Genomic DNA, 12,820 nt, shown 5'->3' with positions numbered 1-12,820 from the left:
TTTTTTTTCCTTATTTCTGTTCTGTTAATTTTTAACTATTGATTTTGCTTTCTTGTCATTATCTGTCCCTTATTGATAGTTTATAGCTTCACTACTTCTCTTATGTTTTTATTGTTAAATTGAAGATGAATCTGTACACTCACCTGCGAATTAAGATGCAACTATATTAAAATTAATTATAATTTTGAAGTTGATTTTATACTTAATTAGAATATAAAATATGTTTTGTCAAGGATTCCATGTGTTTATTCAATTTAAATCACAAAGATATTTAAATTGTTTGTACACACACACACACACACACACACACACACATATCTGTATCCAGAAATATTTATAGGTGAGGTCAGTCTTCTAAAGATTAAATGTAGCCCTAATTGCTGATTAATGTTATAAACAGTTTATTTAATCATAACTTTTCACAAAGCAGGCCCTACAGATGGTCCCCAGCTTCCTATCATCACAGATCATTGTTTTTACATCATTGTTAATTTAAATAATAAAGTAGATTATTAAGAGGAATTTTTGGTTGCAAGTCACAATGGGAGTTTATAGTCCCTGTGAAAATATAAAGCATTCAAATAATTTGGATTATTTTGCCATTTTTTATTGCATCTCTTTTATTTTTGTCACTTAAGTATGTTAGTATGTTACTGTAATCACTGGAACAAAGACATTTGCTTAGACATCCTTCCTTTTTTTTCCTTATTTCTGTTCTGTTAATTTTTTTACTATTGATTTTGCTTTCTTGTCATTATCTGTCCCTTATTGATAGTTTATAGCTTCACTACTTCTCTTATGTTTTTATTGTTAAATTGAAGATGAATCTGTACACTCACCTGCGAATTAAGATGCAACTATATTAAAATTAATTATAATTTTGAAGTTGATTTTATACTTAATTAGAATATAAAATATGTTTTGTCAAGGATTCCATGTGTTTATTCAATTTAAATCACATTTTAGGGTTTGAGCAAAATTTAGGAAATGTGTACTTTACCTAAAACCATTTCTTTTAGTGCTTTAGATATATATAGAAGCTTACATGAGCAGAGGATGCCAAATGTCTGTATGCTTCTTAAAATACCATTTCCATAAATAGAAAACGTAATAGCACTGATCATTTTCCTTAGAAACTCTTATCAAGGGTCATATCATCCATAAAAATAAATGTGCTTAATTCAAGTCAAAATAGGGAAATCAGTGAATCTCCTTTGTTCTTAATTGAGCATTGGTGAGTCAGTGTGATTCTTTATTGTGTTTCCTTACTTGGCTTTTTTTTCCAGATATTCATGATCAGAACAGTAAGAAGCCGGTTATGGTCTATATCCATGGGGGATCTTACATGGAGGGCACCGGCAACATGATTGACGGCAGCATTTTGGCCAGCTACGGAAATGTCATCGTGATAACTATTAACTACCGTCTGGGAATACTAGGTAAGTGATTTCATCATGTAAATGACTGAGCAACAGGAAACACGAAAGGTCCACTTCTTATTTTGACAGGGCTCGTGGATTTGAATCCTGTTATTCCAGTTCCTGGTTAATTCCACTTTACGGTATTTACTTTATGTGATCAGATATGTTTATTCCTTTTACTACCTTCGTGCAACATGGTCATTTTATTGTTTTTTTTTTTTTTTTAGCTTGCAATTTCTGATCCAATAATTTTATTTTGTGGAACCTGAATCCCTCCTCAAAACAATGCAGACTTTAAGATCTTCAAGATGAAATGAAATTTTATTTAAAGTATGTTTCTCCCTTGGAGTTCAATGAATATATGTTTGTCTACATAGACCTGTACAATGAACACATATTTGGTGATATCATGGTTGGGAATGGCCATAGATCTTAGCTTTCTTTTCTGGTTATGTCATTCTATGAATCAGTATATTGTGTGGAGGAAAATATCTTATCCAATTCTCTAACTGATTATGTTGAGCCTTTGGAAGATCTGTTGTTTTGGTTCCATTGCATTTGCATGCAAGGAAACTTAGCTGTTAGTTGGCTTTTGTTCCATTGATGATCTATGATTAAAGGCTGAATACATGGAAATTCAAGTTTAGTTCCTCCATGTTTTGATATTTCATTTCTTTTCTTTCTTTCTTTTTTTTTTCTTCTTTGAGACAGAGTCTCACTCTGTCGCCCAGGCTGGAGTGCAGTGGCGCAATCTCGGCTCACTGCAGCCTCTGCAACATCTGCCTCCTGGGTTCAAGTGATTTTTCTGCCTCAGCGTCCCAAGTAGCTGGAACTACAGGCTCATGCCACCACGCCCAGCTAATTTTTGTAGTTTTAATAGATACGGGGTTTCACCATATTGGCCAGGCTGGTCTCAAATTCCTGACCTCGTGGTCTGCCCGCCTCAGTCTCCCAAAATGCTGGGATTACAGGCGTGAGCCACCGCGCCCGACCGTCATTCATCTTCTTTTAATTGTAGGTTGGAAAATTATACGTCTTCAGGGTAAGATTTCAGTACCTTCTGAGATGGCCTTTCCTGGTGTTGGTTAGTTTGCAAATAATATTCCTAGACCTATGTAAAAACATTTGTTTTCCAGGCAAAAATGCATTGAAGTGGTGTAGAAAATAAAATTTTTAACAAGTTAGCCATGAGAGAGATGTGTATATTGGTTGCAGTGTGATCATGATACAATATGAAATACAAAATAAAATGGAGGCCAGGCATGGTAGCTCTCGCCTATAATCCCAGCACTTTGGGAGGCCCACGCAGGCAGATCACTTGAGGTCAGGAGTTCGAAAACAGCCTGGCCAAAGTGGTGAAACCCAGTCTCTACTAAAAATACAAAGATTAACCGGGCCTGATGGCAGGTGCCTGTAATCCTAGCTACTCAGGGGGCTGAGGCAGGAGAATCTCTGGAACCCAGGGGGCTGAGGTTGCGATGAGCAGAGATAGCACCACTGCACTCCAGCTTGGGCAATGGAGCGAGACTTTTCTCAAAAAAATAAATAAATAAATAAAATAAATAAACAATAAAATAATTAGTTAAAATAAAAAACAAAATAAAATGGACTAAAGGAGGTCTCTCAAACAAGAAATATGACTAAAAGTGTTTTCTTCAAATAGTTAAATATTGCCAAGAATATTTTATTTTCAATCAGATGACTTCATTTCATTCTGAGTGTTTTTTTTTTCCCTATGTGAAAACGTTAACTGTAAGAAGCCCTAAGAGGTGGTGAACTGCTGAGAAACCCTAAGAGGTGGTGTAAGAAACGTTAGGAGAAATGCATTTATTACTTTGAAATGCAAGTCAGTCACAGGTGTTGCTAAAGGTATGTCTTTTGAAACATTGATAAAGAACTCAAGGTTCCAGACTGGTTTCTGCGTTGAAGAAAATAAACACCACCAAAAAACCTTTTAGTGTCAAAAAACTTATTATATCGTTGGCTTTATTTCCTATAATTTTTGTAGTTTTCTGTGAGCCACATCTTGGCAGAATAATGTCTCTGAACCTTTGCATAGCGATAATTGCATGCTTCACTGAGTATTTTTCAGAGGCGCTGGATAGTTGCTTTGACTACTAGTGTTGGAAACAGGAAATTGTGCTTCTTGATGTTTTACAAAAGGTCCATTCTGACAAAGAGGTGGAAGGAGGAAAGTACGTGTGAGGGTACTGCACAGGCCTTCTTCAAAGGGAGCAGTGTGTGCACTGCCTGTAGCAGGGCCACACGGAAGAAAGCTTGGGTATCCTTTTCTGAAGGAGGCAGTGGGCATCGAGAAAATTCTTGCTTTGCTGGAATCACAGACTATTCTGTTGCATGTGTGATGGATTGATGTGTCTGATAAGATTGAGTTTCGAAAGAAATTGATCTCCTTTTCCCCCTAAAGCTCAGTTGTATCAAGCAACTCTACACTGATTTTTCATCAGTTTTGTCCCTTCATGAATCAATTGCACATCTTGCAAATTAGCCTGGAAATTATACACACTTTTTTTAGAGGAAAGAAAAACTAATTGAAAAATTGTAAGTCTACTTTTTGTTATGGAGAGTTTTTAAAAGTCATGAGATAACAGAGAGCTGTAAAATTGGTGGGGAAGAAATAAAAGAAGCGATTTAGCATCTCTGTGCTGGTCTATTTACATTCCTCCAATGAGCTAGTGTGGAACAGCCAAGCACACTACAGACCCCCTTTCATTTGATGGAATGAAATGTGCCAAGTTTGCTGATTTTACAGGACGATAGAGACTTTAAAATGTGACTGCATTAGTTTTTATCATGGATCTTGCATTTACTACTGTCCTCTTGAAAACGGCTAGGCGGCATTTACTTTTTGTTTGCAGGAAACTCCTATTATCGGTCTTGAAAAAATGTTTTTAAACCTTTGGCATTCAGATATTTAAAAAGATGAGCAAATAAAATACACAGCAGGCGCTGCAATGATCATTTCAGTGAGTGCATTTCATACAAGTAGATACAATTTTAGGCAAAAGGTTGAAATATTCTTTGAGTTCTTTTTCTTCCAATAAAAGTCATAAATGCATAAATGTTATCTTCCTACCAGAGGAATGGAAAAATATTGTTTTAAGATTTTTTTTTTTATGGAGTAACAAATGCTATTTTCTGTTACCCAAAAGAGAGGATTAAAAACGTGAAACATGCCCATAATAGAAGCAGAATGCTGGCTTTGGAAAGAATGTAGATTGCAGCTGGAGACAGACAGGAGCTAACATCTTTCCTCTACCCCCACCGTGAGAAAGTCAGCTAGCGATTCCTGAGACTCTTTCCTTAGGTGTAGTACTGGCAGTGGTCTCTCCCTTGCAAGGTTGTTGTACAGTATAAAAGTTCCATGGTTCAAAATACCTCATTAATATATAATCTGTACAATTACTTGTCGATAAAAAAAAACTTATTTATTTATTTTTTTATTTTTTTGAGATGGAGTCTCGCTCTTATTGCCGAGGCTAGAGTGTAGTGGCACGATTTCGGCTCACTGCAATCTCTGCTTCCCGGGTCCAAGCGATTCTCCTGCCTCAGCCTCCACAGTAGCTGGGATTACAGGCGCCCGCCACCACGTCCCACTAATTTTCGTATTTTTAGTAGAGACAGGGTTTTGCCATTTGGTCAGGCTGGTCTCGAACTCCTGACCTGAGGAGATCCACCCGCCTCGGCCTCCCAAAGTACTGGGATTACAGGCGTGAGCCACTGCACCCGGCCAAAAAATAACCTTTTTTTTTTTTTTTTTTTTTTTTTTTTTGAGACGGAGTCTCGCGCTGTGTCACCTAGGCTGGAGTGCAGTGGCGCGATCTCGGCTCACTGCAAGCTCCGCCTCCCAGGTTCACGCCATTCTCCTGCCTCAGCCTCCGAGTAGCTGGGACTACAGGCGCCCGCCACCACGCCCGGCTAGTTTTTTGTATTTTTAGTAGAGACGGGGTTTCACCATGTTAGCCAGGATGGTCTCGATCTCCTGACCTCGTGATCCACCCGCCTCGGCCTCCCAAAGTGCTGGGATTACAGGCTTGAGCCACCGCGCCCGGCCAAAATAACCTTTAAAAAAGGTTTAATGGACTCATGTAGATGAAGTTTCATAGATTCTCAGCAGCAACCATTATACCCAGTCACACTACAATTTCTAGTGTTATTAATATCATTATACATTGTATTAATACTACTGTTTATCCACAGTAAGAATTGTAGCTGACCCAATCTCTAATGGCTAATATCTATCAAATATTGGCATCCAGACTGAACCATGTTAATTAAAAAAAATCATTACAAGACACTCCTAGATGTTAAATAAATCAGAAGATCATCATGTTTGCTATTTTTTTAATAATCAGAAGTGTGCTATACAGTCTTGCTAGCCATTGGCCATACAATTTATGATCCAATCCAGGACATGTTTGAGAGTTGCTCATGTGCTATCAATAAAATGGGATTGTTCCAGGCAAATTGAGACATATCATCATAGCTATAAAGTAATTATTTATATCTACATGAAATGTCTTCTGATTCAATTGGTGTTCAGTTTGTTTTTAAAGAAGCTACACTTCTGTAAACAGATTTCTTATGTGTTCTGTTGTACACCCTTGTCACTAGAAAGGCGTGTATGTTACCAGAAAGGGATCCTAATCCACACCCTAAGAGAGGGTTCTTGGGTCTTGGGCAAGAAAGAATTGGAGGCAAATTTGTAAAGTGAAAGTAAGTTTATTAGGAAAGTAAAGGAATAAAGAATGATGCTCCATAAGCAGAGCAGCTCCGAGGGCTGCTGGTTGGCTATTTTTATGATTATTTCTTGATTATATGCTAAACAAGGGGTTGATTATTCATGAGATTTCCAGGAAAGGGGTGGCAACTCCTAAAAAGGGTTCCTCCCCTTTTTAGACCATATAGGGTAACTTCCTGACATTGTCATGGCATTTGTAAACTGTCATGGTGCTTGTGGGAGGGTCTTTTAGCATGCTAATGCATTATAATTAGCGTATAATGAGTAGTGAGGACGACCAGATATCACTCTAGTTGCCATCTTGATTTTGGTGGGTTTTGGCTGGCTTTTTTACCGAATCCTTTTATCAACAAGGTCTTTGTGACCTGTATCTTGTGCTGACCTCCTATCTCATCCTGTGACTAAGAATGCCTAACCTCCTGGGAATGCAGCCCGGTAGGTCCCAGCCTTACGTTACCCAGCTCCTATTCAAGATGGAGGCGCTCTGGTTCAAACGTCTCTGACATATATATATTCAAGAATTTGGAAAAGCTGAAGTTCACCAGTACCTCTCAGCTTAGTCATTCCCAGGGTGTATGGTGTTCCTGTCTGCTCAGAAGCCAGCAAAATCCTTGCTCAGCTGTACATGCTGGGCATTTGCCTGGTCTCACCTACCCACTTGAGTACCTATGCGCTATCACCCATTCACCTCACAACATCCATACGTATCATTTACCCCTAAGAAGATTAGACATTAATCCAGGTAATAAACTTTCAGAACAATCACCTCCAGACAGAAACTGCAGAGGATAATCTGATAAATCTGAATTCCTGTAAGGTCATTACTCAATCAGTAAATACTCTTCTCTCCATCTTAGCTCCTTACTTTACGATAACTTGAGTTCTCCCAAATCTGGTTTGTTTTTGTTTTTTTTTTTCTCATTCATAGTAGTCCAACAACCTTCAATGTAAAAGAGAATGCATCTTGCTCATGCTTTTTGATGGAAACACCTGGAACTTATTCTTACCTTCCCCCTTCCAACTGTCTCCAAGTGCAAGTCTGCACCTGTACTGGATTTCATCTGCCTCCATTTAAATATGTATTTCCATATAGCTCACATGATACTATCACCTTTTTGGTCATCCTATGACTTCATGCTTCATGTATGCTGAAATTAATTGTTGCTTCGAAAGAGTTCCAACTATGTAACATCAACTCATTGTGTGCCTCTGTGTGACTGGCAGATATTAGTTCATTTAATCTTCATAAACTCCCTTGGCGGAGTTAACCTTGTGTCCCACCTATGAGGAGACGAAGGCTTTGAAGTGATGGGATTTACTCATGGCATCACACCTTCCAGCAGTCAGAGCAGGGACTGAAACCCAGGTCTAACTGAAGCCAGAGCTCTGACTTACCACTCAGAATGCATCCAGAGTCTTGTTAATTAATGTCAAGTATGAATTAGTAAACCATGGAATGAGTGAAGAGATTGAATATCACTTTAGCATCAGATGTAGCTTTTATCATTATGCGAAAAAAGTTCTTACTGCTGATCAGGATACACAGTTGTGATAAGATGCTTACAGTGTATTTTTAAGTTCCTCAGAGTGGGTCCTTGAAGGCTGGTTGATTTCCATTCAATCAATACTGGTTTGCTTTGGTTCACGGTGATGGTGGCATTAACCACAGCAATGGCATTTGTCACATCAAAACTCTTCAGTGCTGTAGAACTAGTGCTTCATCAGCAAATTTGATGTCCAACCCCCAGTTCCCATGTCATTGCCTGCTTGCTGTCTCGTGTGCATAAATTGAGTCAAATGATCATTTCGGTGCATTTCTTACAATTTTTCAGATATTATAGCTATCCTGAAAATTGTCATCTTAGGGTAGGTTGTGTCATGGTCTCCTGAAGTTGTCTTTCTCTTTAAGACCATTCATTGAATAAACCTATTAGGAGCTTTGGAGTCATAACTAAATATAAGACAGAAGTGGTTTGATATAAAAGCAACCGACGTGCATAGCAGAAACAGCATTTGTAGTCATAATTTGGGTGACTTAACCCATATGCATTCGCTCAGCCTAATAATGTGTTCGCTTTCCCTCTTCTAGTCTCCCTTGTAGGGTTTTCCTCTGAAATTGAGGGAGGGTGGGCTGAGCTCTGAAGTATTCTTGCAACATCAGCCAGTCGTCTCACCTTTATAGTTTTGTGATATGTGTGAGCCGTATAATATTCCACTCAACAAAAGAAGCCTGGGAATCATTAGAAGAGAGGACTAATACGTTCTACCCAAGAGTTACAGCTGAATTCCATGGATTTGCATTTATGTGACATGCATCTGACATTAGTGGGAATTCAATGGGTCCCTATAATTTCCCTGAAGCACATCTGCTGAAAAATGTCAAGCTATCTTATAAATGGCCTGTAAGTTCTTCTCCTCTTTAGAAGTTAGAGGAGTTGCTCTATTTTTGGTACATTTGCCATTTTATTTCTTTTTTCTAACAATATTTCTTTTCTTTTTTAATGCTTTATGAAGGATTTTATTTGAAATGATAAATGGAACACATCTTTTATATCAAATCAAAACTTCATAAGCATATATGCTAAAAAAGAAAGCATAATTTCCTTTTTGGAGAGTCAGCACACCTTGATGCCACTCTCCTGGTTTCATTCGCATACCTTTCCTCTCTTCCTCTAACCAAAATGTCTCAGATTCCCCCTGATTTGATATCTCTAAATGGCTGACTTTGACTGGAAGAATTCCCTCTCTCTGTCTGAAAAGAGGACCCAGGCATTACTAAAAACACTGCAAAAAGTTAAATGAGGAGAAAGGAAAGTTAAGCATTGCACTTAGTGAGAAATACATAAACAAAAGTAAAGACGTGAAAGAAGCATGAGAGAAGGGTGAGAAAGTGAAATCCTGAGACAAGATGAATGGTGTGTGTGAGCACTCAAACCCAGGAAGTAGCAAAAGGTGGAAGAAAGAATGGGAGCCTTTAGAATAAGACTCTTTGTGGGTTGGGTGGCAGATGTTATCGGTAAAGCCAGCCTGGGGAGTTGGCAGGGGTCCATGCTGTAGATAACACAGTAATAGAATGAACACATTGGAGAAGACAGGGCAACCTCTAATCCAAAAATTATCAGATAAAGGAAAACCAAGACACTTTGAAAAAAAAAAAAACCAAACACAATGTCTTGTTTTTCATCGTCATCTTCTTTATAATGAGGTTTTGATGCATTGAATACACACTTGGAAACACTGTAATCCCATGGTTGTTGTGGCTGCAGATTGATAGGTGTGGACAGATCTTTTGTGGGGCAAACAAAACCAGGATCGCGTTTTTTGCTCTCAGAATGATCATTTGCTTGGACTTTCCTCTTCTGCCTCCTAGTGGCTCAAAAGCCCACTGCATTCATTGGATTTATTCAGGATGGGAAGATCAAGGGAAATGAAGGATGAGTGCTTTGTCCTTAGGACCTCAGAGGCAAATGGAGCAGAGATGGGGGTGACTGCAGTGGGATAAGGACTCTCTCACCAGGAAGGTGCCATTGACATAAGAGTTGATGGGAACAGCAGAGCAAAGAGGCTCCCCGGTCCTCAGCTGACCCAACAATAAGCGAGACATCAGATGGAAGGGTATTTATTGGGCAAGGAAAATCAGGGGAAGACTGGGTACAGTGGCTCTCACCTGTAATCCCAGCACTTTGGGAGGCCAAGGTGGGAGGATCCCTTGAGGCCAGGAGTTCAAGATCAGCCTGGACAACATAGTGAGACCCTGTCTCAGTAAGAAAGAGAGGGAGAGAGAGAAAAGAAGGAAGGAAAAAGAAAAATTAGCCAGATGTAGTGATGTATGCCTGGTGTACCAGCTACTTGAAAGGCTGAGGCGGGAGGATTGCTTGAGCCTAGGAGTTCGAGGCTGCAGTGTGCTGTGATTGCACTCCAGTCTCAGCAACAGAGTGAAACCCTGTCTCAAATTTTTAAAAAAGACTCAAAAGAAAATCAACGGAGGAGTGGAGACAAGGTAGAAAAGAATGTTCTTTGTTTAGTGCTTTTATCCCTAATGTATTCATTTAGTCATCAAATAAAAATTGAATATATTGATCATGTACAAAGTGATGTTTTGAAATATGTATCCATTGAGAAATGGCTAAATCGAGCTAATTCACAAGTGCATTACTTCAAATGCTTGTTTTTGTGGTGCAAACACTTAAAATCTACTTTCTTAGATATGTTCGCATATTCAATTCCTTGTGATTCAACTATGTTTGCCATATTGTACAGATCTTTTGAACTTTTTCCTGCTAACTGAAACTTTGTAACCTTTGGCCAACATCTCCCTTTTCTTCTCCACCTCAAGCTTCAAGTTCTATAAGAGAACATTCCACTCTCTGCTTCTGTAAGCTTGACTTTTTTAGATTCCACATATAAGTAAGATGATGTGATATTTGTCTTTCTGTGTCTGGCTTGTATCACTTAACATAATGTCCTCTGGTTCATCCATATTGTCCTGAATGAGACAATTTCGTTCCTTTTTTTGAGGTAGAATAATAGTTCCTTATGTGTATAAGCACCGTTTTCTTTATTCATTCATCTAATGATGGACATTCAGGTTGATTCCATATTTCAGCTGTTGTGATTAGTGCTGCAGTGAACATGGGAGTGCAGATTTCTCTTCAAAGACTTATTTTTTCCAATCCCAAATACACAAAAGTATCATCCGGCCTCTGTCATGCTGTGGAGACTCTCCTTGATTTATTTATAAACGATTCAGGATTTCTTTAAAGAAGCTGAAATTTTATTTTTACATGCAAAACCATATTTAGAAGTCAAAATATTCAAACAAAACTCACAGAAGTATCTATTCCATCAATATATAATTCCCAGTTAATTGAATGTAGAATGTCATTTGAGCATGAGTTAGTAGTCACAGAGAATAGGCCTTAAAAATGTTCTGGATTTGAAAGTTTTGCATTCAAAACAGTCTCTTAAGATTCTTAATTCTAAAAGACACCATCCCTTTCTCTCTTCAGCCTGTTTTCTTCATTTTGCTTCTCATCCAGTATGTGAAAGGTTGATCATTTTTAGTCGATGAGGATGACGTGCCCTCTTTCTCCTTGGGGACAGAAGGACGTAAGTTGTGCTCTAAATGAAAATAAGAGTATGATGAGTATCCCAAGGGATGATGGAAAGTTCCAGGGATAAGCATTGAAATTGAGAGCCAAATTCAAGTACATTGGAATTAGGATTCTGGTGATAATTCTGTCAGTATCTGCATATATTCAAGGAAATTAGTCCTTTCGAGTAGGATAATGGAAAAATCTCTAAAAGGCAATCTGAGCGGAATGTTTAAAGACTATGTGATTATTATGCACTGCATGCCTGTACCAAAACATCTCAAGTACCCCACAAATTACTCATAAAGTTTAAAAAAAGTAAGACTACTATACATATTCTGGCCTGCAGCTTTTTTTCCCCTGACATTTGCCTACAAGCCTGTAATAGCACAGGCAGTTCTACAAGAAGCATGAATATGCACATATGTACATGCACGACAGCAGTGATACAAAAACAAATGTGCTGTGTTCTAGTAGAATTGTCTTATTTTTGTCCAATCCAAGATTAATAAGTTATTAGCTTTATGGAAATGAACCCTAGAGGATAAAACATACAGGTGCAAAGTAATTTTCCTATCCTAGGGACTAAATTATAACCAAATAATACTAGCTTAAACCAAGGCAGTACCAGTGAGAATGCAAAGAAAAAAAAAGAAAAGTAAAAGGTTGTTCTGAATGTCTTGCAGATCCAACAGGATTTGCTGATAGATTGGATACAGGGTGGCAGAGAATGAGAAGATTCCAGGACAATACTGGCCAATTTAGAAGTATACTTTGAGAACAACAAGAAATAGGCCATATGGCCGGGTGTGGTGGCTCACACCTATAATCCCAGCACTTTGGGAGGCTGAGACGGTGGATCACCTGAGGTCAGGAGTTCAATACCAGCCTGGCCAACATGGTGAAATCCCGTCTCTACTAAAAATACAAAAATTAGCCAGCCATGGTGGCGGGTGCCTGTAATCCCAGCTACTCGGGAGGCTGAGGTGGGAGAATCGCTTGAACCCAGGAGGCAGAGGTTGCAGTGAGCCAAGATCGCACCACTGCACTCCAGCCTGGGCAACAAGAGTGAAACTCCATCTCAAAAAAAAAAAAAGAAAAAAGAAAAGAAAAGAAATAGACCATAGGAGGAATAAGTTTAGGGGATGAGGAGCTCAAGATTGGGCATATTAAATTTGAATCCCGTATTAATCATCAAACAGACAAAGAGAGTGGGCAGATAGATGTGAGTCTGGAGTTTAGGGGAGAGGACCAAGCTGCATGTCGTCGCATTCTGTATTTAAAGTCCAAGAAACTGAACAATATTTCTATGTGAGAGAGTGTGCAGAAAAGTTCTAAGACCCAGAGCCTTCAACCCTCCAATAGTTAGAGTGTGGAAAGATGAAAAACAATAAGCAGAGTGCATCTACTATGGTAGCAAGAAAATTGAGAGGTTGAAGTATTCTCGACACTGTAGTAGGCAAAATAATGGCCCCTATGCCCTCAAAACAACAAAAAAGTTGACATCCTGTCTGGGTGCACTGTTTTTCTTGTTTCTGTCTCTTGAA

The 12,820-nt window shown here is 38.7% G+C and overlaps 1 protein-coding gene across 4 annotated transcripts in view; it reads left to right on the top strand.

The window, feature by feature from the left end:
• Window positions 1-12,820, top strand: part of NLGN4X (neuroligin 4 X-linked) — a 353,256-nt gene that overhangs the window by 209,546 nt on the left and 130,890 nt on the right. For all 4 annotated transcript variants that reach the window (XM_050777512.1, XM_050777515.1, XM_050777513.1 and 1 more), the window contains one exon: window positions 1,287-1,439. In XM_050777512.1, coding sequence (XP_050633469.1) covers window positions 1,287-1,439 — 153 coding nt within the window. The remainder of the gene's footprint in view (window positions 1-1,286; window positions 1,440-12,820) is intronic.

Source organism: Macaca thibetana, chromosome X, assembly GCF_024542745.1.
Source record: "Macaca thibetana thibetana isolate TM-01 chromosome X, ASM2454274v1, whole genome shotgun sequence".
NCBI classification, from domain to species: Eukaryota; Metazoa; Chordata; class Mammalia; order Primates; family Cercopithecidae; genus Macaca; species Macaca thibetana.
Note: the sequence above shows the minus strand (reverse complement) of the source record. Positions and strands in the feature narration are given on the sequence as shown.